The sequence below is a fragment of the Stenella coeruleoalba genome (genome assembly GCF_951394435.1).
Source record: "Stenella coeruleoalba genome assembly, chromosome: 11".
NCBI lineage: Eukaryota > Metazoa > Chordata > Mammalia > Artiodactyla > Delphinidae > Stenella > Stenella coeruleoalba.
The window spans coordinates 61,728,742-61,751,359 of record NC_137157.1 but is presented as its reverse complement, the minus strand read 5'-3'; the positions used below and the strand labels follow the sequence as shown (position 1 = coordinate 61,751,359).

Here is a 22,618-nt window from a genome sequence, read left to right as displayed (position 1 = left end):
GTAGTCTGTTAGAATGGTTTTTCCTGGATGGCCTCAAGTCCTGCTGTGGATCTAAGAATCATCTTGGGAAGGCCGTTGGACCCAAGAAAATGTTCAGTTGTTGGCAGTGACCTGAACGAAAAACCGGTTACATCCAGTCAGTAACTTCTGCCCACCTCCTTTCTTTTCCCTTCAGGGCTCCCAGTTGAGCATGGCCCTGTACTGGGTTTATGGGGGGGGGGGGTCAGGAAGTAGTTCTCAGCTGTGTCAGGGCAATTCAGTGTTATAGGCACGTACTCAAGACTTAGTGTCAAGGGCAGACCTTGAATCGGTTGTGAGTCAAGGTTCATACCACAAGACTCCAGAATGTGTTTGAAGACTGGAGGGTATAGGTGTGAGGCTCTACCACCAGGTCAGTGTAGGTATAGTCTCACCTAACCCTCAAGCATTGTTTAAGGTGGTAAAACCTCTTGGCAAAGGGTAGAGCAAATTCCCATGATGCCCTTAGAAAGAACTGGTGGAGGAGAAGGTTAGTGCCTCTTCCCTCGCCCAGGAGAGGGAAGCCATTTTCCCCTTGGCTTTGACTTTGGACAGCACTGATATGTACCTGGTTCAGATCTGCTGTTGCCACCACCCACCTTACCCTAAGCAGTAAACCGTACAGTGAAGCATTCTTAGTGGGTATGTGAAGTGGAACTCAGGACGGCAGGCAACGTTATCGAGCGAAAGTACACTACGGAGGAAGGGAAAGGAGTAAACATTTGAATGCGGTGAGGAAGAGGATGGCTTCCCCTGCTTAACTTTTGCTCCCCAACCCAGCCAGTGCTTGGGTCTCCAGGTAACCCTATTTCAAACCATCATTTGAGAGGACTTACATTATTTATCCAAGAGATGTAAGCAGAGACCCGAGTGAAGACTGTGGGCTTCCTGGAGACATTACAGCCCAGGCTGGACACGAAGCTGGTCACACCATGGACAGTGTACTGGCCATTCACCAAGCAATGAAGGGGACCCCCAGAATCACCCTGTGGAGAGGAGAAGCAGTGTCCTAAAACGCCACATCTTTTGATCTTTGGGCCTTTGTTTCTGCTTACACCCACCCACCCCCATCTCTTTGTACAATCCTGTACTGTTTAAAAGCTCCAATTAAGATCCCCACTTCCTTCATATCCCCTCAATCAAGATGAACCTCCTCTTCCTTTCTAAACAACCATAGCACTTCTTCCTTTCTTTTGTAGCACTCATGTCATGTTCTGCCTTGTGTTTTGGTTTCATAATTTGTTTCTATCTCCCACGCTTATCTGTGAGCTTCTTGAGACAGGAACTGCATCTTACTGGTATTTTCCTCTCCACGATGCTAGCATAGAACTTTGAACATCTTAGGCTCAATAGCTGTTACTGACTTAAATTGAACCTGGGGTGAGGGGAATAAGTTGTTCTAATGATTTATTTATCCCCAGCATTCAGACCAACGGGTCTAATTAGACTTAGCCTTTAGACACAGGGTAGGTAGTCAAACCATGTTAAACTAAACCGGCGTAAAGAGAAGAGAAAGTGATGTATTGGGTAGTGGTTACGTGCTCGGGCTTAGAATCAGACAAACCGGAGTTTACAGACTGTGACCTTGACACTCGTTTCCTTACTCAGTTCCCAGAATGTCAGTTCTGTGATTCCAGACATAAAATTGGAAGATATTTCTTTGGAGAATCTGATCAGCACAAGAGGGAAGATCTAAAGATACTAACATTGTAAGTCCCCCAATGAAATGGCCTAGCCAGATCCCCTGACAAAGCAGTTCACTATAGATGAACACCACCTAAGGCTCAGAGCTACCTATCAGCTCTTCACTGTCCGACTCTGAAATAAGAGCATATGGTCAAGGATGACCAAACATCTGAAGAAAGCCTCAATTATAAAGATCAAGGGGCTTCCCTGGTGGCGCAGTGATTAAGGATCGCCTGCCAATGCAGGGGACACATGTTCGAGCCCTGGTCCAGGAAGATCCCACATGCTGCAGAGCAACTAAGCCCGTGTGCCACAACTACTCAGCATGCGCTCTAGAGCCCCGTGAGCCACAACTACTGAAGCCCGCACGCCTAGAGCCCGTGCTCCGCAGTAAGAAAAGCCACTGCAATGAGAAGCCCGCGCACCGCAACAAAGAGTAGCCCCCGCTCACCGCAACTAGAGAAAGCCCGTGTGCAGCAACAAAGACCCAATGCAGGCAAAAATAAAATAAATTTAAAAATAAATAAATTTAAAAAATTAAAACCTCCTTATTAAAATAAATAAATAAAGATCAAAACAAAGAAATAAAAAATGAAGGCAACCAAGATTATGCAGGGAGAAGAATATAAACAACAAAACTATGATTAATATTGCATCCATGATACAAGAACAGCAAGCTATTAGAGCATTCAGAAAACAAAAAGAGCCTTTGGAAATTATGATAGTAGAAATGAAAGACTGGGTTAGGAGATAAAGCGGACAAAATATATAGAGAGAAAATATGAAAATAAGAGGACCAATTTAGGAGGTAGATGTGTGAATAATGGAAATTCTAGAAAGAGAAAATAAAAATGGAGGGGAGGAAATGATCAATAAATAAACATTTTCAGAAGCAAAGATCTGGAGTTTCCAGAATGAAGAAACCCACTAAGTCTCCCTCAAAATGAATGCAGATAGACCCATACCAAGATACAGAACAAGAGAAGATAAACTAGGTCACTTATAAATTAGTGGAGAGTTTGGGGCTGAACTGGTGATAAATTGAGTATACATTATGCAAATTTAAAAAGACAATTATCAACCCCAGGGAAAACAAAATTATGCAGGGAATAGCATTTTACATAATCATAATAAATACTAAATGTTAATTTAACCAAAATTATTTGGGGAGGTTGTGGGTGCAGACAGAAAAGTTCATGCTGGGGGCAAGTATATATGTGTAAAAGGAAGAGAGGTTGCACATCTTGCATAATGCCTGAGCTGAAAAATTAAGTGGCAATATAAGTATATGCTTTTAGAGAGGTGGAAGTAGACACTGAAAGAAATCAGCTGAAGAGTTGACAGTGGTCCCCTCTAGGGAGGGAGAGCTTGAGGTGGTAGAAGGAACACTATGACTGTTCTTTCCCACTATTAGGCTTCACAGTTTTACTGGCCACCTTAAGCAGTTTAATACACATAGCTTCAATAAAAATTAAAACTTAAAAAAAGAAGAACTAGGGAAAGAGACCAAAAGTTCAAATTGCGGATAACTCTTTTAAAAAGGAAATAGCTGTACCCCATCCCAACTATGTTTAGGAAAAGAAGATGCTTCCTTTAGACTATTGTACTCAACACAAAACAAAACAGTTTAAATATCTTCCACTCAGATTCTAATAGGGGTTTGATAGTATTTCTAAGCTAGAGGAATGGAAGGTAATTGAATTGTATATCATACGATTTTCTTATGCTAATTGACCTGAAAAGAAACAAAGACTGTAGCGATGGGGGGTGTGGCTGAGGATATCAGGGCAGAAGGAAGAGCTGGGAGAGAGCTCGGTGGGAGACGGTGGATTGAGGTGAGAGGGGCTTAGTGAATCCACTCTGAGGAAAAGGGCTGGGACCCAGAAATCTGAAAGCCCAGAAAACAAAGACACAATATTTGGGAAATTCCAGTGGGAAGAGACCTGGCGACACAATCGCTTCAGAGAATTGCCTATCTGGAGTGGCAGCAAGAAGAAAAGTACTCTTGTTTTTCAGAGTTCAAGGCCTTGAGAGAGAGCGAAGTGAATTAAACTCAGAAAGGTTAAACCTTAAGAGGTTATAGGTGAAGGTGGCTGGTGAGGACCTGTAAGAGCTTGACTTATGTGTTCATCTTTTTTTTTTTTTTGCCCCAACTTGCAGGTAGGGTTCCCAGGATATAGGACTTCTAAGTTTTGACACTGGTGTGGACAAAAAAATGTTGCCTGCCATGTCAGTAAACAAAGAGTTTTGCCTTCCATTCTGGGAAACAATGAATGTTGCCCGCCATCAAGCCACCAGCCACTGCAGCCACTGCAGCCACCTTCTACATCCTGAGGGGATTTCAGGATGGAGAAAAATGATACTGGCCCTAGATAGTTACGATGTATATCAAAGGAATGATTTCTGTAAGCCCAGAGTCTTGCATCTTCCCATACACAGAAAAACACTAAAATCATTCACTTGAAATGTCTGTTTCTTGTTATTAGCAGTAATCTTTGATGGTTGTCTCCATGTTTTATTTTCAGCAAAAACTCTTAATATATCCTGGCTCCTTCCTTACCTCTTTGGAACAGTTGCTCAGAGCAGTCTGAGAGGCTGTCTCCCGGGCTATAGTCCTTAGTAAGATCACTGAATAAAACGTAACTCTCAACTTTTAGGCTGTGCGGTTTTATTTTGTTTTCATTTGACACTGGGGAAGTCCTGGGAAAATTGGGATGAGTTGCTCACCTTACTTCTGTAGTTCTAAATGCTCACAAAAAAAAAACCCTTTAGGGACTTCCCTGGTGGTCCAGTGGTTGGGACTTAGCCTTCCAGTGCGGGGGTGGGGGTGTGGGTTCGATCCCTGGTTGGGGAGCCAGGACCTCACGTGCCCTGCAGCCAAAGGGCCAAAACATAAAACAAAAGCAATATTGTAGCAAACTCAGTGACGACTTTAAAAATGGTCCACATCAAAAAAAAAAAAAAAAAAATCTTTAAAACAAACACACAAAAAACCCTTTAATCTTTGATTCTACTATTTCAGCCAGCCTACCAGCCTCCTTCTCCACCTAGCTTGGAGCTTGCATTTGACCTGCGATCTTGTCTTTATGTCCCAATAATGCATGAAAACCCAGCCCTGGATTAATCCATTCCCTACAACTAGATCTTTGAATGGAGTGAATCATATATCCATTATGATTATTGCATGGTCTCCAACCTCAGCCTATATCAGTAACATCATGGAGGCCAGTCTTTCTAAACCCATTCATCTTAATCAGTCCAGACACAAACAACCCTTGTCCCTTCATTTTCAGCATTTAATCTGACTCCTAGTTCATGAGTAAATAGAAGCAAGATTGCAGAACACCTGTCAACTTCCAGCTACCCAGCCTGCACTCTCTTTCATGTCCATGCACATTTTTGTATCCCTCTTCTGTTCAAGGCCAGCTCCACCTGTGCTCTTGGTTCATCTCTTCCTTCTCCTCAGGGATCTCGTGTCATCCATTTTTTCCCTCTCTCCAACTCTACAGGATCCTTTCCTCTCTGCCCAGAAACACACTTAATTTTCTTCCCTCTTAAAAGATCCACCCCCTCCATGACTGTCATCCTCCTTAAAGCTACCAGACTTGTAAAATTCCTCACTTTCATCCAAGATTCTTGAAAGAGTATTCTACGTTCTTTGCTATGTTTCTTTCTTTCTTTCTTTTAAATTGGAGTATAATTGCTTTACAATGATGAGTTAGTTTCTGCTGTACAACGAAGTGAATCAGCTATATGTATACATATATCCCTCCCTCTTGGACCTCCCCCCCCATCCCACCCATCTAGGTCATCACAGAGCACTGGGTTGAGCTCCCTGTGCCATATAGCACGTTCCCACTAGCTATCTATTTTACACATGGTAGTGCATTTATGTCAAACCTAATCTACCAATTCATCTCCCCCGCCCCTTCCCTGCCCCCTGCCCCATGTCCACATGTCTATGTCTCTATTCCTCCTCTGCAAATAGGTTCATCTGTACCATTTTTCTAGATTCCACATATATGTGTTAATATACGATATTTGTTTTTCTCTTTCTGACTTACTTCACCCTGTATGACAGACTCTAGGTCCATCTACATCTCTACAAATGACCCAGTGTTGCCTCTTCATTCCTTACCCTTCAATCAAGCTTCTGCCCTCACCACTCCACTGAAACTGTTCTAGCTGTAGTTACCAGTGACCCGCCAACTGTGGAAGTAGCCACTTTCAGTTATCAGCCGGGGCTCCTGGATGCAAGGCATACTATGTGATGATCTATCAGTATTTCCTGAGATTTTGTGAAACCTTTATTTACTATGCTTTTCTCTTATCTCTTTTTTAGATCCTTACGGGTCCTTTGTCTTCCAACTATCTCTGAAGAACTCAAATATTTATGTTATCACAGTTCTTCCCCCCAGCTCACTTTTTTTTTTTTCCTCATTCTACCACTTTTCCCTGGGGGAGGTGGGGATGGGGGGTGGGGGACTTTGAGGGATCTCATTTCCCGTTAAGCTTATCTCTAACCTAGCTTTCTCCTTCAGGCTCCACTCTCTTTATATATAGTTTCTTACCAGTTAACTATAACTGAATGTCCCACTGGGATCTCAGACTCAACTTGTCAGACTCAACCTTCCCTCCAAAATCCTATGAATATTGTCTCATAGAGGCAACAAACACCTCCCCCAAATCACTTAAATCAGATGCCTGGAAGTCATTCTTGATCCTCCTTCCTCCTCTCCACTGCCCTAATTCAGGCCCTCAGATGTCTTGCCTAGATAATTGCAAGAGGTTCCTAAGCAGTCTCCCTGCTAATTTTGCTCTCTTCAAAAACACGCTTAGGGTTTCCCTGGTGGCGCGGTGGTTGGGGGTCCGCCTGCCGATGCAGGGGACACGAGTTCGTGCCCCGGTCCGGGAAGATCCCACATGCCGCGGAGCGGCTGGGCCCGTGAGCCATGGCCGCTGAGCCTGCGCGTCCGGAGCCTGTACTCCGCAGTGAGAGGTCCGCGTACAGCAAAAAAAAAAAAAAAAAAAAAAAAAAAAAATATATATATATATATAGATAGATAACTAATAAGAACTTGCTGTATAGCACAGGGAACTCTACTCAGTACCCTGTAATGGCTTATATGGGAAAAGAAGCTAAAAAAAAAAAAAAAAGAGTGGATAAATGTATATGTATAACTGATTCACTTTGCTGTACACCTGAAACTAACACATTGTAAATCAACTATACACCAATAAAAATTAAAAAAAAAAGAAATCTGTAAGATGGTGCATTGGTGATTGATCTTGTCTAAATAGAAGATGATTTATATATATACTATTATAAAACTATTTTGTGCACTTTCCCCTACCATATTCACCTGTATACATTCTGCTAACAATAATATTGGGTCAAAAGGGTGGTGGTGGAGGAGCTATAAGAAAAATTGGGGTTGATGGGAGGGGAGCTAACTTATACACAGTTACAACCACCACTCCAGGCCTAGCCCCATGGCAGCCATTAAAAATCTAGGGCACAGGGGCTTCCCTGGTGGCGCAGTGGTTAACAATCTGCCTGCCAATGCAGGGGACACAGGTTCGAGCCCTGGTCCGGGAAGATCCCACATGCCGCAGAGCAACTAAGCCCATGAGCCACAACTACTGAGCCTGCGCTCTAGAGCCCGTGAGCCACAACTACTGAAGCTCGCGCGCCTAGAGCCTGTGTTCCGCAACAAGAGAAGCCACTGCACTACAAGAAGAGTAGCCTCCACTCGCTGCAACTAGAGAAAGGCCACACATAGCAACAAGACCCAACGCAGCCAAAAAAAAAAAAAAAAATTTATTAAAAAAAAAAAATCTAGGGCACAAATAACTTCTAAAGAACACTCACATATACCAACACACAAATGTTGGGCCACATACAAACTTTTGAGGTGGGGGAGGGCAACAGGCAAGATGAATTTTAAGGTTCCTTTAAACTTGGAGATTCTGTGAATATAGACCTAGTAGCACAGAATCATTCTCCTTCAGATGCTAGAATACAAAGGTTAGTCTGTACATAGGGGTGGGAGTAGGTGTGAAATAGGTGAGTAAAAGGTGGGGGATGGGAAACAGAGAGGGGAGGGACCTGGGGTGAGACTTCTGACACTTCCCGCCTGTGTTCACCTGGCATCCAGAGTGAACTCCGTCTCCTCCAGCGCACACCATGGTATTCTTCACGGTGGAGCCCCAGTAAGAGGAGCTGGAGCAGGTGGCGTAGTCCACGGTGGGCAGGTAAGCCTGCTGCAGGGTCTGGGCCAGCTGCCCATTGGCTGAACAGGACACACAGCATTGGAGGTCAGCCCCAGCTGCTATCCAGGGAAAAAAAACCTTCCACACCCGGCTAAACCTTGCCAAGTTCTGATGAAAGCTGAGGTCAGGGCAAGTTCCTTGTCTCTGCCCATTGCATGTCATAGATCCTCCTTTTGTCTCTCTTTATATAAAAGCTACAGGCATCTTCCTTTAAGGAGTCATCCTTGACTACTGTTCCCAGGTTCCAGACCACTAATCCTATGCCTGCTTTTTTTTTTTTAATCTCATGAATACCTTAATTATGTAACTAGAATGGTCTTATTTGTTAATAACTTATCTGTCCTGCTTCCTCCTTACACTGTAAACCCTGTGAAGCAGAACTGGGACTATGCACCCTTGTTTCCATTTCTTAAGAGCTTTCCTTTATCTACAATTTTTTTTTTTTTTTTTGCGTACGCGGGCCTCTCACTGTTGTGGTCTCTCCCATTACGGAGCACAGGCTCCGGACGCGCAGGCTCATTGGCCATGGCTCACGGGCCCAGCCGCTCTGTGGCATGTGGGATCTTCCCAGACCAGGGCACGAACCCGTGTACCCTGCATCGGCAGGCGGACTCTCACCCACTGCGCCACCAGGAAAGCCCTATCTGCATTTTTTGACTTTTCAAAGGCTTTGCACATGAATTATTCTTTGGATACTTACAACAATCCTTTCATGTTATACATAGATCAGGAAACTGAACTACAATGACATTGAGTGAACTGGGAGCAGAGCTGGATTACAAGCATGTGTCTCTCTCAGCCCCAGGTTTCTCCAGTAAGACTGGCTGCTCCCAGCAAGGCCTTGCCTCCCCTCCAGAGCTCAGATCCTGTCTGATGGCTGACAGCCTTCTGTGCCAGGCCTGCTGTCTCTACCCTTGTTAACTATCTCTGCTCATAGCCTCTCCCACCTTTCCATGTCATCTAATGACTTTTCCTTCCAGAAATCTTCCCATGATTGACCGGAAGAAGCTGAGGCCTCCTCTGCCTCGACTCCTCTGGACCTGCAGCCACCCCTGGCTCATTCACTCCAGCCCACAGCCTATAGACTGTCTATGAAGGCAGCGCGATGGTGTCGTGACCACCAAGGCGGAAGCCAGGATACCTGCCTTCTGGCCCCAGCTAACTAGTTACTAACTAGTCATGTGATTTTTTTTTTTTTAATATTTATTTATTGTGCTTCCCTGGTGGCGCAGTGGCTGAGAGTCTGCCTGCCGATACAGGGGACACGGGTTCGTGCCCCGGTCCGGGAAGATCCCACATGCCGCAGAGCGGCTGGGCCCGTGAGCCATGGCCGCTGAGCCTGCGCGTCCGGGGCCTGTGCTCCGCAACGGGAGAGGCCACAACAGTGAGAGGCCCGCGTACCAGAAAAAAAAAAAAATCATTTATTTGGCTGTGCTGGGTCTCACTTGCAGCACATGGGATCTTTGTTGTCGTGTGAGAGATCTTTGCGGCATGAGGCATCTTTTAGTTGCAGCATACAGGCTCTTAGTTGTGCCGTGCCCGATCTATGTTCCCTGACCAGGGATCGAACCTGGCCCCCTGCAATGGGAGCGCAGAGTCTTAACTGCTGAACCACCAGGGAATTCCCTGGTCATGTGATCTTGAACAAGGTCTTTAATTTCTTTCTTTCTTTTTTTTTTTTTAAGGTCTTTAATTTCTTTGGGCCTCAGTTTCCTTATGTGTAAAATGAGAGGCTGGTAACAAAATACTCTCTGAGGTAAGGTGTCTATCTTTTTTTTTTTTTTTTTTTGGTTATAAGAATCTAAGAATTTCTGACTTGACTATTCCATGGCCTGTTCTTAGCTTGATTTCATGAACCAGTTATTTTATCTCTGGTTCCTGGTCTTTGGCTCTGAACACCTAGGACCACAGAAAAAGTGCCCCAGAAGCTCAGCTACCTAATCAAGATCCATGTGGTGGATGGTGCCAATGTAGGCGACTTACTCATGGTCCTGCCCCAACCTGTGATGTAGCAGGGGCTGTTGTTAGCCGGGATGGTTCCCTCCTTTGGCAGAACACCCAGCTGGACATAGCTGTTGAGGGTAACGTTCTGGGCCAGGCGCAGCAGGGCGATGTCATAGCTGCGGGAGGAAAGGAGACGGCTCGCTTGCAGGACCAGGCCTTCCTTTAAGTCAGCACAGGGACAAGCCCTCCCTAAGCCTTGTGTGCCCACGGAATTGGAAACCAATGACTTCGAAGAAGGAGGGGACTGACTCGCCAAGACTCAAATTCGAGGAACTACGCACTTGGATTGTAGGATATTCTACGTTTAACAGCGGCCCCTGCTGGTGACGTCTCAGCATTGTCGCCTAGCTCTGGTCTGCAACCCAGGGGGGAGTGGAGCTCGCTTCTTTCGTTGTGAATGGGGACTCGGAAAGGAGCAGAGTGCTTTGATCTTCGTAGCAGAGAAGAGTTCTCAGAGGAGAAAGATGTCAAATGCTCTGCAGAAATATCCGAATTACTTGAACCCACGCTATAGAATTGGCTACCATCTTAACTAGTTCCTTTCCAAAAGTTTACAGCTCAGTCTTGCAGGACTTTTCTCATTGTGAGATTCATTTTAAGAAATCTACTTTTGCTGATGGAGTCTATTCCATAAAATGAATAATAACTAACAATAAAAACAGGAACATTAAACTCTGCAGAGGAGATTCAGGGGATCCAATCATGCAAACCAGCGTAGATCAAACAAATCCCCAAAGATCTTCAAACATTCTCAAGTCCTCCAACATCTTAATTCTCAGAGTCCTCCTGGATGAACGTGAAGGAAGCCAAGACCCCATGGCTGGCCAGTCAGCCCTCCACCTCCCAGCCCCAGGTCAGCCCCACCTTGCCCCTACCCTGCAGCCACATTATTGCTGTTCCAGTGGGGATGCACCTCGATCCTCTGCACTCTCACGTACTGCTCGGTGCCATCGTTCTGGCTCAGGTTGTGGTCTCCAACCACCACACGGAAGCTCATTTGTCTGGAGGGAGAGAGGGGAGCCCTGAGTGATCGTTCTTTTTCCCCTCTTAGAAAAAAGTTGGGAAGCCATCTTACATCTCATCTTTAGGACAGGAATCCCTCTTATCTGGCCCAGGCAGTGGAAGGATGGAAGACCCTGGAAGATGAGGAAGTAACCAACCCTCCCATCCCCAATTTGCTAACCTGTGGAAGTGACAAAAACTACCATCAACTTCATGTTCCCAATTTACTAAGCTAAACATCAGAGGCTGAATATCTCATAACTTGGGAGAGGTGGGCTGAGCATAAATGAAATAATGGCTCTCGGCCCATAGAGGGGTTTCGAGGGACATATAAACTTCTAGACCAGTAGTTCTTTTGTTTTTAAAATTTTTTGTCCACACCACATGGCATGCGGGATCTTAGTACCCCCCGACCAGGGATTGAACCCGTGGCCCCTGCACTGGAAGCATGGCGCCTTAACCACTGGAAATCCTAGACCAGTAGTTCTTAAAGCATGGTCCCTGTACCAGCAGCATCAATATAACCTGGAAACTTGTTAGAAATGCAGATTCTCAGGCCTCAACCTGGACCTTCCTATCAGAAACTCTACTGGGCTGGGCCCAGCAATCTGTGCCCTGCAGGTGATTCTGATCTACGCTCAAATTTAAGAACCACTGCTCACGATAAACATGAAAAAATGGTTACCAGTCAGGCGTTGACTAGGCACTTAAATATTTACCTACCTAATTCTCACAATAATTCTACCAAGTAGGTAGAGATAAGGGAGGGAGAGCTTGGAGAGCTAAGTAAGCCATCCAAGTTCACATAGCTAGAAGAAGCTGGGACAGGAGGTGAACCTGAGTTTGCCTGACATTATAGTTTGTACTTTCCATTATATCCTACTACCTCCCCGCAGGCCCCCCAACACCTCCTTAAAGTCTTGCCCTGAGCGGTCAAATATACATATTCCTCCAGAAGGACCAGACTCTTCCCCTCCCAGGGGCTCAGAAAAGCTGGTCTTTGTTTTTCTCACTTGTCCACACAGTGAGCAGCTGTCATCACCCAGTTCCGTCTGATGAGGGTCCCTCCACAGATGTGAAACCAGGAACCTCCAGACTGGTACTGGAGGGAAATCTAGATGGGGAGAGAAGAAAAGAGGGATAGGTTGGTGATTCTTGAAAGGCATTGATCCCAGCCATGTGTTACCTCCTTAAACTCCTGCCATACCTCAAAACATTCTCCAACTTTCTGGGCTAGAGATGGCGAATTGTTTTCATTTGACCTTTTGCTGTTGAGGCTACCTGGAGTAGTGGTGAGAAGGGGCGTGTAGATGCTCCTGGGACCAGCAGAAAAGAGTGTTCCGTCATTTGGTGATGTTTGCTGTGTACATGGAAGGGGGAGTAAAGACATACACACACAGTGCATTCAGCATCGTTACCCTATATTATTGCAAAGGGCCAGGAACCCAGGTCCTTCTACCTCCATTCCCTCTTGGGAAGGAAATGTAGCCATGGAATTGCTCCATCACCTAAGCCACAAACTTAGGTCCCCAGAACTCCCCTCCGAAGTTTTGAAGATACACCCTGTCCCCTCACCCCAGCAGATACTTAGAAACACCACCGGAGTATTCATTTTTATCAGTTCATTCCTCCTCCTTCATTGCCTCATATCACACAATAGCTCTACCCCTGAAAATTGGGGCACAAACTTCTGTAAATTGAATTTAATTCTAATCGCAGTGATTTCTCTCAAAGTATGGCTATTCACCAGTGAATTTGCCAGTTTTACACTTTTAGAATTGCTTAAATCACAGCCTAGCTGCCCTATTTTGAAAGTGGAAACTCTTTAAATAGACAAACGAGCAACGTGCTCCATTTGGAGGCAGAGGTGTGTTTGCATGTGTGACACGAATTGCGTGGAGTGGGATGTGTGTGTGTGTGTGTGTGTGTGTGTGTGTGTGTGTGTGAAGGTGTGTAGAGTCTGAGGTGTGGGTCTGGCACACAGTCTTGCTAGTGTGGCACAAGAGGTATTGCTGGGAGTGTAAATGTGGTTTGTGTTTGGGTGTGTGCCTGGGAGAGTGAGTGTGGTTGGTGTTTAAATCCTTTCCTCCAAGCCTTTTGCACTTAGAAAAAAATTCCTAAGCCTCGTCCCATTCATCTTTTAAAGCTAGAATCCAGGCGGCTGGAGAGCTTCCTGTTGATAAGGATATACACAAACATACATAATATTGCATATCAGGACACGGGCAACTCTTATTTCATTGGCAGTCTGGGGCTGTGAAGGAACACCCACCTGAGAGGGCCAAGAATGCCTCCGGGCCTCAGTCCCTCCAACTACCCGGGCGTTGGTTTCTGGAAAGTCCTGGGCACTATGTCCTTTGTGGGGCAGAAGAAAAGTGAGTGATGACTAAGCATGGGGTCAGCTCAGGGTGGGAGGGCGGGTGGCAGTTGTGCTTTGTCTGCAAACTCACAGTTCCTCCCTAGCAAATGAGGGGCCCGGCTGTGAGTTCTCTGAGCCCCTTTTGAAAGCAGATAAGTCTAAGTGCCTTCTGCTTTTCTGCTTCCCCTACGTGTCCCCAGAACCTTGGCACGTTACAAGGACCCATCTCACACTGCCGTGCCAGGCCCCAGAGGTTCCTCATGGTCTCAGCCTTGCTTAGGGCCACCCTTGGCCTGAGGTGACTCCCCGCTCCCTACCCTCCACCCCTGACCCCCCCTCCCCCTCCCACACACAGTGCTTTGGCGGGATTCTCCAGGGGGCAGGGACAGCAGTGCACATGCCACCAGATGCCCGCTGAGGACGTCTTCCTGTCAGTGGGGTTGGTGGGGGAGCCCAGGGCTCTGGAAGAGGCTTCTCTCTGCTTCATGGCTCAGGGGACTTTCAAGCAGAGGCCCCCGACCTTTTCTATCATGGGCTCCAGGAGAATAAAGTTTTCGCTAGACTCACAGGCAGGGTCTCCTTCCCATCCTGGGATAGAGAGGAGACCTGGGCTTAAGGAACGCTTTCCAACCCTCCTGCTCAATCTCCCTCCCTACAGAACTCCAGCCAGATGACCCACTTACCGTGAAGGACCAGCGTGGTGAACACCAGCAAGCGCAGCATGTTGCCAGCAAGTAGACCACTGCCCCCTTGCCACGAGCCAAGCCCTCTTTAATCTCCGCTTATCAGCAGCTTTGCTGACCTTCCTGTCAACTGGCAGGGCCAGTTGGAAGGCAGGGAAAATCACAGGTGATAATGGAAACACAAATGAAAAGGTTTCTTTTTAAGTAAAAGAATTTATCTATGAACAAAGACAGAACAAGGTCAGGGCTGAATTAATCATCTCTTTCAGCTGAAAAGCATCCAACTAAGTCTTTTTCAGCAATAAGATGGAACAGCACAGCGACATCAGCTCGGTGCTTTGTGACCGCCTGGAGGGGTGGGATAGGGAGGGTGGGAGGGAGGGAGGGAGGGAGACGCAAGAGGGAGGAGATATGGGAACATATGTATATGTATAACTGATTCACTTTGTTATACAGCAGAAACTAACACACCATTGTAAAGCAATTATACTCCAATAAAGATGTTAAAAATATATATATAAAAAAAGAAATTAGATGGAGAGCCAGGACTGGCATTTCCCTTGGGATGCTCCGCTTGCTGGTAGCCTGCCACCGTCTCACTGCCCTCGGGGGCACTGTCAGTGCAGAGACCTACCCTGTGCACCAGGGGCTGGAGGCATGGGGGGCTGGAGGAGAGAAGTGTGCAAGGAGAGCAAGAAGAAAGAGGAGACAGCAAAGAGGGAAATGGCACGCGCCCCCAGGACGCAGACAGTGGTGTAGATGCAAGGAGACAAAAGCAGCATAGCTGCAGTGGAGAGAATTCTGATGGAAGAAACCGTGCACCACGGGTTGGGACTTGAACCCACGCGGCTGGGCCTCGAACCCGGCCAAAACCCACGGTCTTCCAACTGAGATCACACACCTGGTTTCAGGACTTAATGAAGCTCAGGTTCTCGATGTCTTATTGCAGAAAGGATTCAGTGAGAGATAAAGTGATAGGTAAGAAGTGGATTTATTTAGAGAGAAACACACTCCACAGACAGAGCGTGGGCCTTCTCAGAAGGCGAGAAAGGCCCCAGAGTATGGGGTTGTCAGTTTTTATAGGAGTGGGTAATTTCATAGGCTAATGAGTGGGAGGAGTATTCCAACGATTTTAGGAAGGGGCGGGGATTTCCAGGAATTGGGCCACCGCCCACTTTTTGAATCTTACGGTTGGTCTTGGAACTGTCATGGCACCTGTGGGTGTGTCATTTAGCTTGATGTGTTACAATGAACGTATCCTGAGGCTCGAGGTCTAGTGGAAGTCGACTTGTCTGCCGTCTTGGACCCATTTGGTTCTAATAAGTTTATGTCGTGTCCTCTGGGCTATGTCATTCTTTCAAAGGTTGTGCTCTGCCCCCTTCCCTCTTGCTTCACTAGGAAACAGGTTTGGGGAGACTCATCTGGAGAGCAGATAAAAGAGAGCTCCCAGAGAAGGAGAGTGTCGGTGAGAAGAGGAAGCCCTCAGGATAGGGAGCTAGTCTGCGTGCTATGAGGGTGGAGAGCAGGGCAGGAGTGTCCTGCAGATGAGAGGCTCTGGCCATCGGAGTCGGGAGAGGGGGACAGAGGGAGGTGCCGCGGACCCTGCGGTGGGCAGAGAACTTTGGGTTGGGAGGTCCCAGAGCAAGGACTCTGGGTGGACTTAGGCTGAGAGAAGCCAGAAGCCCAGGGGGAGGCAGGCAGGAAAGTATGCCAGTTCACCTGGGGGCTTTTGTTGCCTAGACACTCCAGAATTCAAGTTCAAGCCTGCAGGTGTGGGAGAGGCCTGGAAAAGGCTGAGGAAGGAGTTCTGTACAGACGATCACCTTTTCAGGTCCTTGAGCTGGGGGGGGGGGGGGTGTGGGGGGTGATGGGTGGGAATTGCACTAAGGGCTCCCTCTCCAGCCCCACCCCCAACATTCTAACCCAAAGGAGACCCCGGGGGAGGGGGGGGAAGGGTTGAGCTGGCTGGGGGATCCGGGCCTCCTTTGTCATTCTCCACCCGCCCCCCCACCCCCACCCCCCGTGGCCTCCTCTGGAGAATAGGGAGACAGCTCTAGCCCCCAGGATCAGGAGTCCAAGGGGAGGTTCAAGGGCCTCTTAAAGGTTACCCCTCCACATCACAGACTCCAAAGTGAGCCCTTGAGCGCAGGGTCAATGTCACATCCATTGCTGCACCCTTGGCGAAGCCTTATCTGTATTTGCTTAAAAACCAAACTGTTTAGGATTGCACTCAATGCTCCCAAGCCATTGAGTAATCTACACACCCAGCCTCATCTCCCACGCTGGTCAGACTCTTTTCCTCCTCTTAGGGTGAGGTGTAGAGGAGGGCTTTGGCTTTCATTCTGAGGCACTGCGTATTTTCCAAGAGGAATGTATCCTTTTGAAATAAACACGGGCACAAAAATAAATGTACAACGATGTGGGTTCTAGTGTAGTCTGTCACCAAACTTTGTGTAGTTTGTCATAAAGTTTGTCGCAAAATTGGGAAAAACTCAAGTATTCATCAATAGGGGAAGGTTAGAGAAATTGGGTTTAATCATATTAAGGAATACTACCCAGCTTTAAAAAAAAATAAATTTATTTATTTATTTGGTTTTAATTTTGGCTGCATTGGGTCTTCGTTGCTGCGTGTGGGCTTCCTCTAGTTGCGGTGAGCGAGGTCTACTCTTCGTTGCAGTACGCGGGCTTCTCATTGCGGTGGCTTCTCTTGTTGTGGAGCATGTGCTCTAGGAGCACGGCCTTCAGTAGTTGTGGCTCGTGGGCTCTAGAACACAGGCTCAGTAGTTGTGGCGCACAGGATTTGTTGCTGCACGGCATGTGGGATCTTCCCGGACCAGGGATCGAACCACCAGGGCTTCACCACCAAGGAATCCCAATACTATCCAGCTTTTAAAAAGAATGAGTTAGACTTAAATGACCTGACATGAAAAGATGTCCTTGGTATATTAAATGAAGACATCAAGTTTCAAACAATATGGTACTCTGTGTGTGTGTCTTTATATATTATGTATATTCATAGAAAAAGGGTATAGAAGGTTTATACCTGGAAATTATTACTTTTCTAGAAGTTACTACTTCTAGAGAATGAATCAATAGGTATGGCAGTGTCGTGAGGATCAATTTCACTTTTTCTTTTTTCGTAATTTTTCGGCCATATCGCATGGCTTGCAGGATCTCAGCTCCCCGACCAGGGATCGAACCCGTGTCCCCTGCATTGGAGGTGAGGAGTCTTAACCGCTGGACTGCCAGGGAAGTCCCTTATTTTTGTAATTAAAACTAAGAATATATTCTGGGACATTTATCCATTTTGGGCAATGGCGCCAATACTCTTCAAGTGGGAAATGGATCCCCAGAGGAGATGAGCCACGCAGGGCTAAGGGGAGAGAGGTTCCTGGAGCCAGGAGATAGTAACACAGGGCTAGTTAGCATCAAGATTTTAAACAAGACTTGGGCGCCCCTGGTGGCGCAGTGGTTAAAAATCCACCTGCCAATGCAGGGGACACGGGTTCGAGCCCTGGTCTGGGAAGATCCCACATGCTGCCGAGCAACTAAGCCTGTGAGTCACAACTACTGAGCCCGTGAACCACAACTCCTGAAGCCTGCACGCCTAGAGCCCATGCTCTGCAACGAGAAGCCACTGCAACGAGAAGCCCGCGCACCGCAACGAAGAGTAGCCCCCGCTCGCCGCAACTAGAGAAAGTCCGCGCGCAGCAACGAAGACCCGACGCGACCAAAAATAAATAAATAAATAAATAAATAAGATTTTAAGCAGGACTTAAGGTTTTAGGTTAGCCTGAGAACGGTCAGAGGGGTGGATTTTAATAGTGCAGATGTGGGGTTAGGGCAAGGCCATCCTCGGCTAAAGGGAGGCCAAGAAGCTGGTTTCTTGAGTCCTCCCATCTCCCTGTTCGTGCCTTCTCCCTCTTCTTGAGCACCTCTCTTCCCTAGTCCTCCCTTCACCCCCAAACCTGCTGCATCTCTCAGTCCCCGTGGGTTACCCTTAGCTGACCACCCTTGCGAGATGCTCTGCTGCTGTGTGGTCGGGGTGAGGAAACTGAGCACCACAGCAGGGCTCCTCAGTTGGGCATGCGTCGTGAGATCGGGCTGGAGAGCTCTTGAGTGATGCTATAGAGAGTATGAGCGATATTAGGATAAATAGCAAACAAACAGTGCCTGGTAAATGTTTGGATGTTGAATGCAACCAAGAGTAGGGCTAAGATTGGAGTTAAGGACTAAGGCTCCCTAGGATTTACTGGACTTATTAGCATGGCATTCAAAGCCTTTTCAGTTGGGCCCCAAGCCACTGTTCTACAGGGCCGACTAACCCAGTAAGCACAGCAGGTACAGTGCCTGAGGCCCACAATACTTTTTTTTTTTTTGCCGTATGCGGACCTATCACTGTCGTGGCCTCTCCTGTTGTGGAGCACAGGCTCCAGACGCACAGGCTCAGCGGCCATGGCTCACGGGCCCAGCCGCTCCGCGGCATGTGGGATCTTCCCAGACTGGGGCACGAACCCGTGTCCCTTGCATCGGTAGGCGGACTCTCAACCACTGCACCACCAGGGAAGCTCCCACAATACTTTTTAGGCCCACAAAAATGTTTCAGTTTCTTTTAAAATCAGAATACTATCATCCTGGATTATATTCGTTGTTATATCAATGCAGTTGTAAAACATACTCTTTACCACTTTTTTAATGAAGGCACAAGTGCCTAGGGCTCATGAAAGCCATAGCGTGGTCCTGACCTTCTAGCTTCTACATTCACTGCGCCCCCACCCTTCAGTCCTCCTGGTTCCCTGCATCCACATGTACTGTTGTCCCTCTGCGACTTTTCTCACACTTGAGACCTTTGCTTACTGAGCTCTTCCTACCTGAGGATCCATCCTTTGAGGTCTAAGGTCAAATGTCACCAACTTTGTGAGGCTTCCCTAAGAATTGTTCTAAGTCATGTAGTACATCTCTGAACATCTCCTTGGCATGACTTGCTTACCTCTCTGTTTTCCCAGCTGAAGTGTGAGTTCCATGGGGGAAGAGCCTTATTATCTCCTCATGTCTACATGTGCTTGACACAGCGTGGAGGCTAAATTGGGGGGCCAGAGGATATTTGGAGACGAGACAGTGGCTGTGACAGAACTTTTCAGACATGTGTGATTCTTCACAGCTTGAATCAACTGATCCTCCAAACGATCAGCTAAGGGGCATAGCAGGGGAGGAGGAACCCAGTGCAAACTTCCTTTACCAATGCCATAAAACCTTTATTTCCAGTGGGATCTCATGTGCAATTCTCTTCTCCTTCTGGGAAAGAACTTTTCCCTTTCCCCACTCCAGGACACGTCCTGGCCACTCTCTCCTCTCCCTTTGGCTGGGCTATCCCATGGGACCTAGGAGACTTACTGCGGCGGGGAGTTGCGTGGGAAGCAGAGGCAGCTGTGGTCCCACGGCACCCTCATGTGGTGCTGTCCAAGAAGACAGCCTGCTACTCAAGTAGGAAGCCCTCCAAGAAGGAATGAGTCCTCTGGGCAGCTGGGCTCTCTACTTCAGGCAAAGCAGCCATGCGTGGTGGGGTCCAACTTGCTTGGGGAAGAGCTGACACGCACGGCAGGTCTGCTCTGTGCGGGGAGTTCACGCGAGAACCGCAGACGAGGCGTCACGCAGTCGTGCTCCACACTACCTGCTGTCCCGGCTTCTTCAGACTTCCCAGGGCTCTTGTTAGCCTTATCTGGGTCCTAGCCTCAGGGCTGCCGATACATGGTTGTGTGGCCTGGGGCAAATAACTTCACTTATCTGGCCTTGGTTTCGTAATATGAAAATGATAGGGCTGGACTAAAACGATGATTTTCAAATTGTGCTTGCAGACTTTTAGAAAAGTTCAGGGGCTGGTGGGCAATGCCCTCACCCACCCTCATTTTCATCCGTGGCTATTTTGCTTCTGAACTACATTATACATGGAGCACTGAAAAAAGGTTCTGGGACTTAAACCTGAGAATCACTGGCTCCACAAGTTTTCTTTCAAAACGAACATCTCAGGATTCCTAAATATGGTCTCCCTCACAGCTACCTGGCTGCACTGCTCTAGGCTTTATGGAGACCAGCCAGCCAGAAATGATCAGACTGGAGGGAAGAGAGAGTGGGGAGCTGATGGCTAGTTGCCTAGTGTTCTTGTGGTGTGGTGGGAGGAGCCCAGGTTCAGGATACAGACCAGCTCCTTTACTTCTCTCTGCCTCAGCGTTCTTGTCTATAAAATGGGCACGGTGGTTCCCGTCCTTTTCACGGGACTATCGTGCAGATGAAATAAGATAAAGGATTCCTGTCAAGAAGCTTCAGGTAATGTTAGCAAGGGAGACTCTTAGACCTCTAATTCCTCTGGTAGAATATACCGTTTCACTGGATTCTGTGGGTGTTCTAGATGATGAGGGATTCAGGACGTGGCTGCAGAGGTACTTTTCTTGAAATCAGCATTGCTGCCCTGGGCTCTAGCCCAGCTGCCTCCTCTGCTTTGCAAGTCTGTTTCTAGGGCAGAAGGAGAGCTCTAGGTAACGTATTATGTGTTCTAACGGTCTCTTCCACCAACATGGAGGAAACAAAATGGGCCCAGTGTTGTTGCAAGGAGTAGGAAGGTCCTGCCTTGATTTGCATCGAGTTTGAAATCCATCTCTAAGGCCGACAGGGAACTGATGATCAGGTTCTCAAACATCAGGTTCCCCCAAATCCTGTTTCCTAAGAGGCTTGTGGGATCTCCCACAGGGGGGTGATCCAGGGCCTAGATGAAGAGCCAGTGCTGGTAGGGATCACTGGGATTGCAGGTGGCCATGGCTGGCTTTCCGTCCTTGGATGTCAGGCAGGTACCAGATCCTGAGTTCCTGATGAGTTGATCCTAAAAAGATGACACGGCAAACGGTCAGCCTGGGCCTCAGACCTCTGACAGTGCTACTAGGGGGCAATGAAATAGGGGTCAGTAGACAAAAGGCAACCCAATGAGGCACAGAGAGGGCACTTCCAAATTCCTTTCCTTGGATGCCAGATACTCTGATGGGATGCCTTCCTGAGTTTCCACCTGTGCGTGGTACCAATTCTTCACCCCCAGCTTTAGCATGAATGGCTGGAACAGAGGAAGGCAGGACCATGGGCTAACTGAAAAAGGCTTTCAGGACCACCCCCCACTCCAGATGGCCAGTCTCAAAGACCTGGGCCACTGCTGCCCACCCGCACCTTCTGCCTTTGATCATGTTCAGACTCCTCCCTTCCCTGTAGCTCCAAGGTTAGGCTCCTCTTTCCCCAAGCCAAGGACTGGGGATTGGGGTGGAGTGGGGTGTGGAGGCTCACTGGGGGCTGCTGGTTTGGGCCCAATCCTGTAGAAGTTACATCGTTTATCCCGAGGCAGTGTGGTGTAATGGAAAGAACCCATGCTTTCGAGTCAGATTTATCTAGATCAGAACCCCAGGCCTACCATTTACTAGTGAAGGGTCTTGGGCCAGTCACAAACTTGCTGAGCTTCGGCTGGCCCATCTCTAGGGGTGGGGACACCACCTACTTGGAAGATTAACCAAACCAATGTATGTGAGTGCATAGCCTTGTGCCCGGCACACAGAGGCCAGGCAGGAACCACAAGTGACTCTTCAACTTCATCTACTTGTGTTCAGCCTATAAATACGTGAGCTATGACACAGCTGGTCCTGGACCATAACCCCGACCCCATCTTTATATCAAGCAGAACCAGCCATCACCAAACCTTACTTAGGCCCTGAGAACCCTGCCTGTGACCAAGCCCACATTCTCCATACTTCCTATTGTACACTGTCCGGATCCACCCCGTAGTGTCTCAGGCAGAAGATGCAGAAGGAAGGGAGGGGGCAGTTGTGGTCTCAGGCTCTTGATTCTGAGCTTTCTGGGCCGCTGACTCACCTGGGTGAATTTCCATTCCTCATCCTCGGGCACCTGGCTATTCTTGCCCGTGAAGTGGCAGCCCCTAAGGCCCAGAGTGTCAGCACCAGCATAGAGACACAGCTGCTTCGCAATGTTGTGGCGAAGGTCCCTCTGGGTCGTGTATTCAAAGTACTAGAACACAAGATAAGAGGAGGTCCTGAGGGGCAGGCAGAGAGTTTGCCCACCATCTTCCAAAGCCAACTGCCTTGAGATGCCAACCACAGATGGCCTCCTGGGGAGGAAAGTGAGTAGGTGCCAAGACTTCAGTAATTCATGTGCCACCGCATCTGGGTGATACTGGAATGATAGATAATAGTTACTAAAGGTTTTTTCTTTAGTTAAAAACTTAACTTAGGGACTTTCCTGGCGGTCCAGTGGTCAGGACTCCAAAAAAAAAAAGCCTCATTTAAAGCATTATTGGTGAAATCATGTGCTAGTTCTTTTTTGCTAATAGATTACTATTGAAAAAATGTTCATCAGTGTACCACCTAAAATCACCACGCGGGCCAGCGGTACAGGAAATTGCTCCAGTGACTTAGTCTTCATTTGAACATCCTGTTGGCATCCTGTTCAGTGGCCCATGCAACTCCTTTCCTTGTTTCAGCTGTTTTTTTTTTTTTTTTTTTTTGCGGTACGCGGGCCTCTCACTGCCGCGGCCTCTCCCGTTGCA

General features: G+C 47.6%; 2 protein-coding genes across 4 annotated transcripts in view; both read right to left on the bottom strand.

The window, feature by feature from the left end:
• On the bottom strand, positions 1-14,231 carry CELA1 (chymotrypsin like elastase 1). The gene is made up of 9 exons (XM_079938089.1): positions 14,026-14,231; positions 13,256-13,338; positions 12,191-12,343; positions 11,997-12,097; positions 10,857-10,982; positions 9,961-10,097; positions 7,852-7,997; positions 855-1,004; positions 1-111 (listed from the first exon to the last, which is right to left on the bottom strand). Exons 1-9 carry the CDS (start codon positions 14,063-14,065, stop codon positions 94-96), a joined length of 954 nt encoding a protein of 317 aa, XP_079794215.1. The 5' UTR covers positions 14,066-14,231; the 3' UTR covers positions 1-93.
• Positions 14,232-19,248: 5,017 nt separating this feature from the next.
• Positions 19,249-22,618, bottom strand: part of GALNT6 (polypeptide N-acetylgalactosaminyltransferase 6) — a 34,732-nt gene continuing 31,362 nt past the window's right edge. For all 3 annotated transcript variants that reach the window (XM_079936078.1, XM_079936080.1, XM_079936079.1), the window contains 2 exons: positions 21,928-22,080; positions 19,249-20,899 (listed from right to left, as the gene is read on the bottom strand). In XM_079936078.1, the coding sequence (XP_079792204.1) occupies positions 20,786-20,899; positions 21,928-22,080 (267 nt within the window). In that variant the 3' untranslated portion in view covers positions 19,249-20,785. The remainder of the gene's footprint in view (positions 20,900-21,927; positions 22,081-22,618) is intronic.

Coding starts and splice junctions, on each gene's coding strand:
- CELA1 (XM_079938089.1), bottom strand. CDS start 14,065: ATGCTGCGCTTGCTGGTGTTCACCACGCTGGTCCTTCACG. Junction 12,098..12,190: donor AAGTTGGAGAATGTTTTGAG/GTATGGCAGGAG, acceptor CTCCCCATCTAG/ATTTCCCTCCAGTACCAGTC. Junction 10,983..11,996: donor GCTGCTCACTGTGTGGACAA/GTGAGAAAAACA, acceptor CTCTCCCTCCAG/ACAAATGAGCTTCCGTGTGG.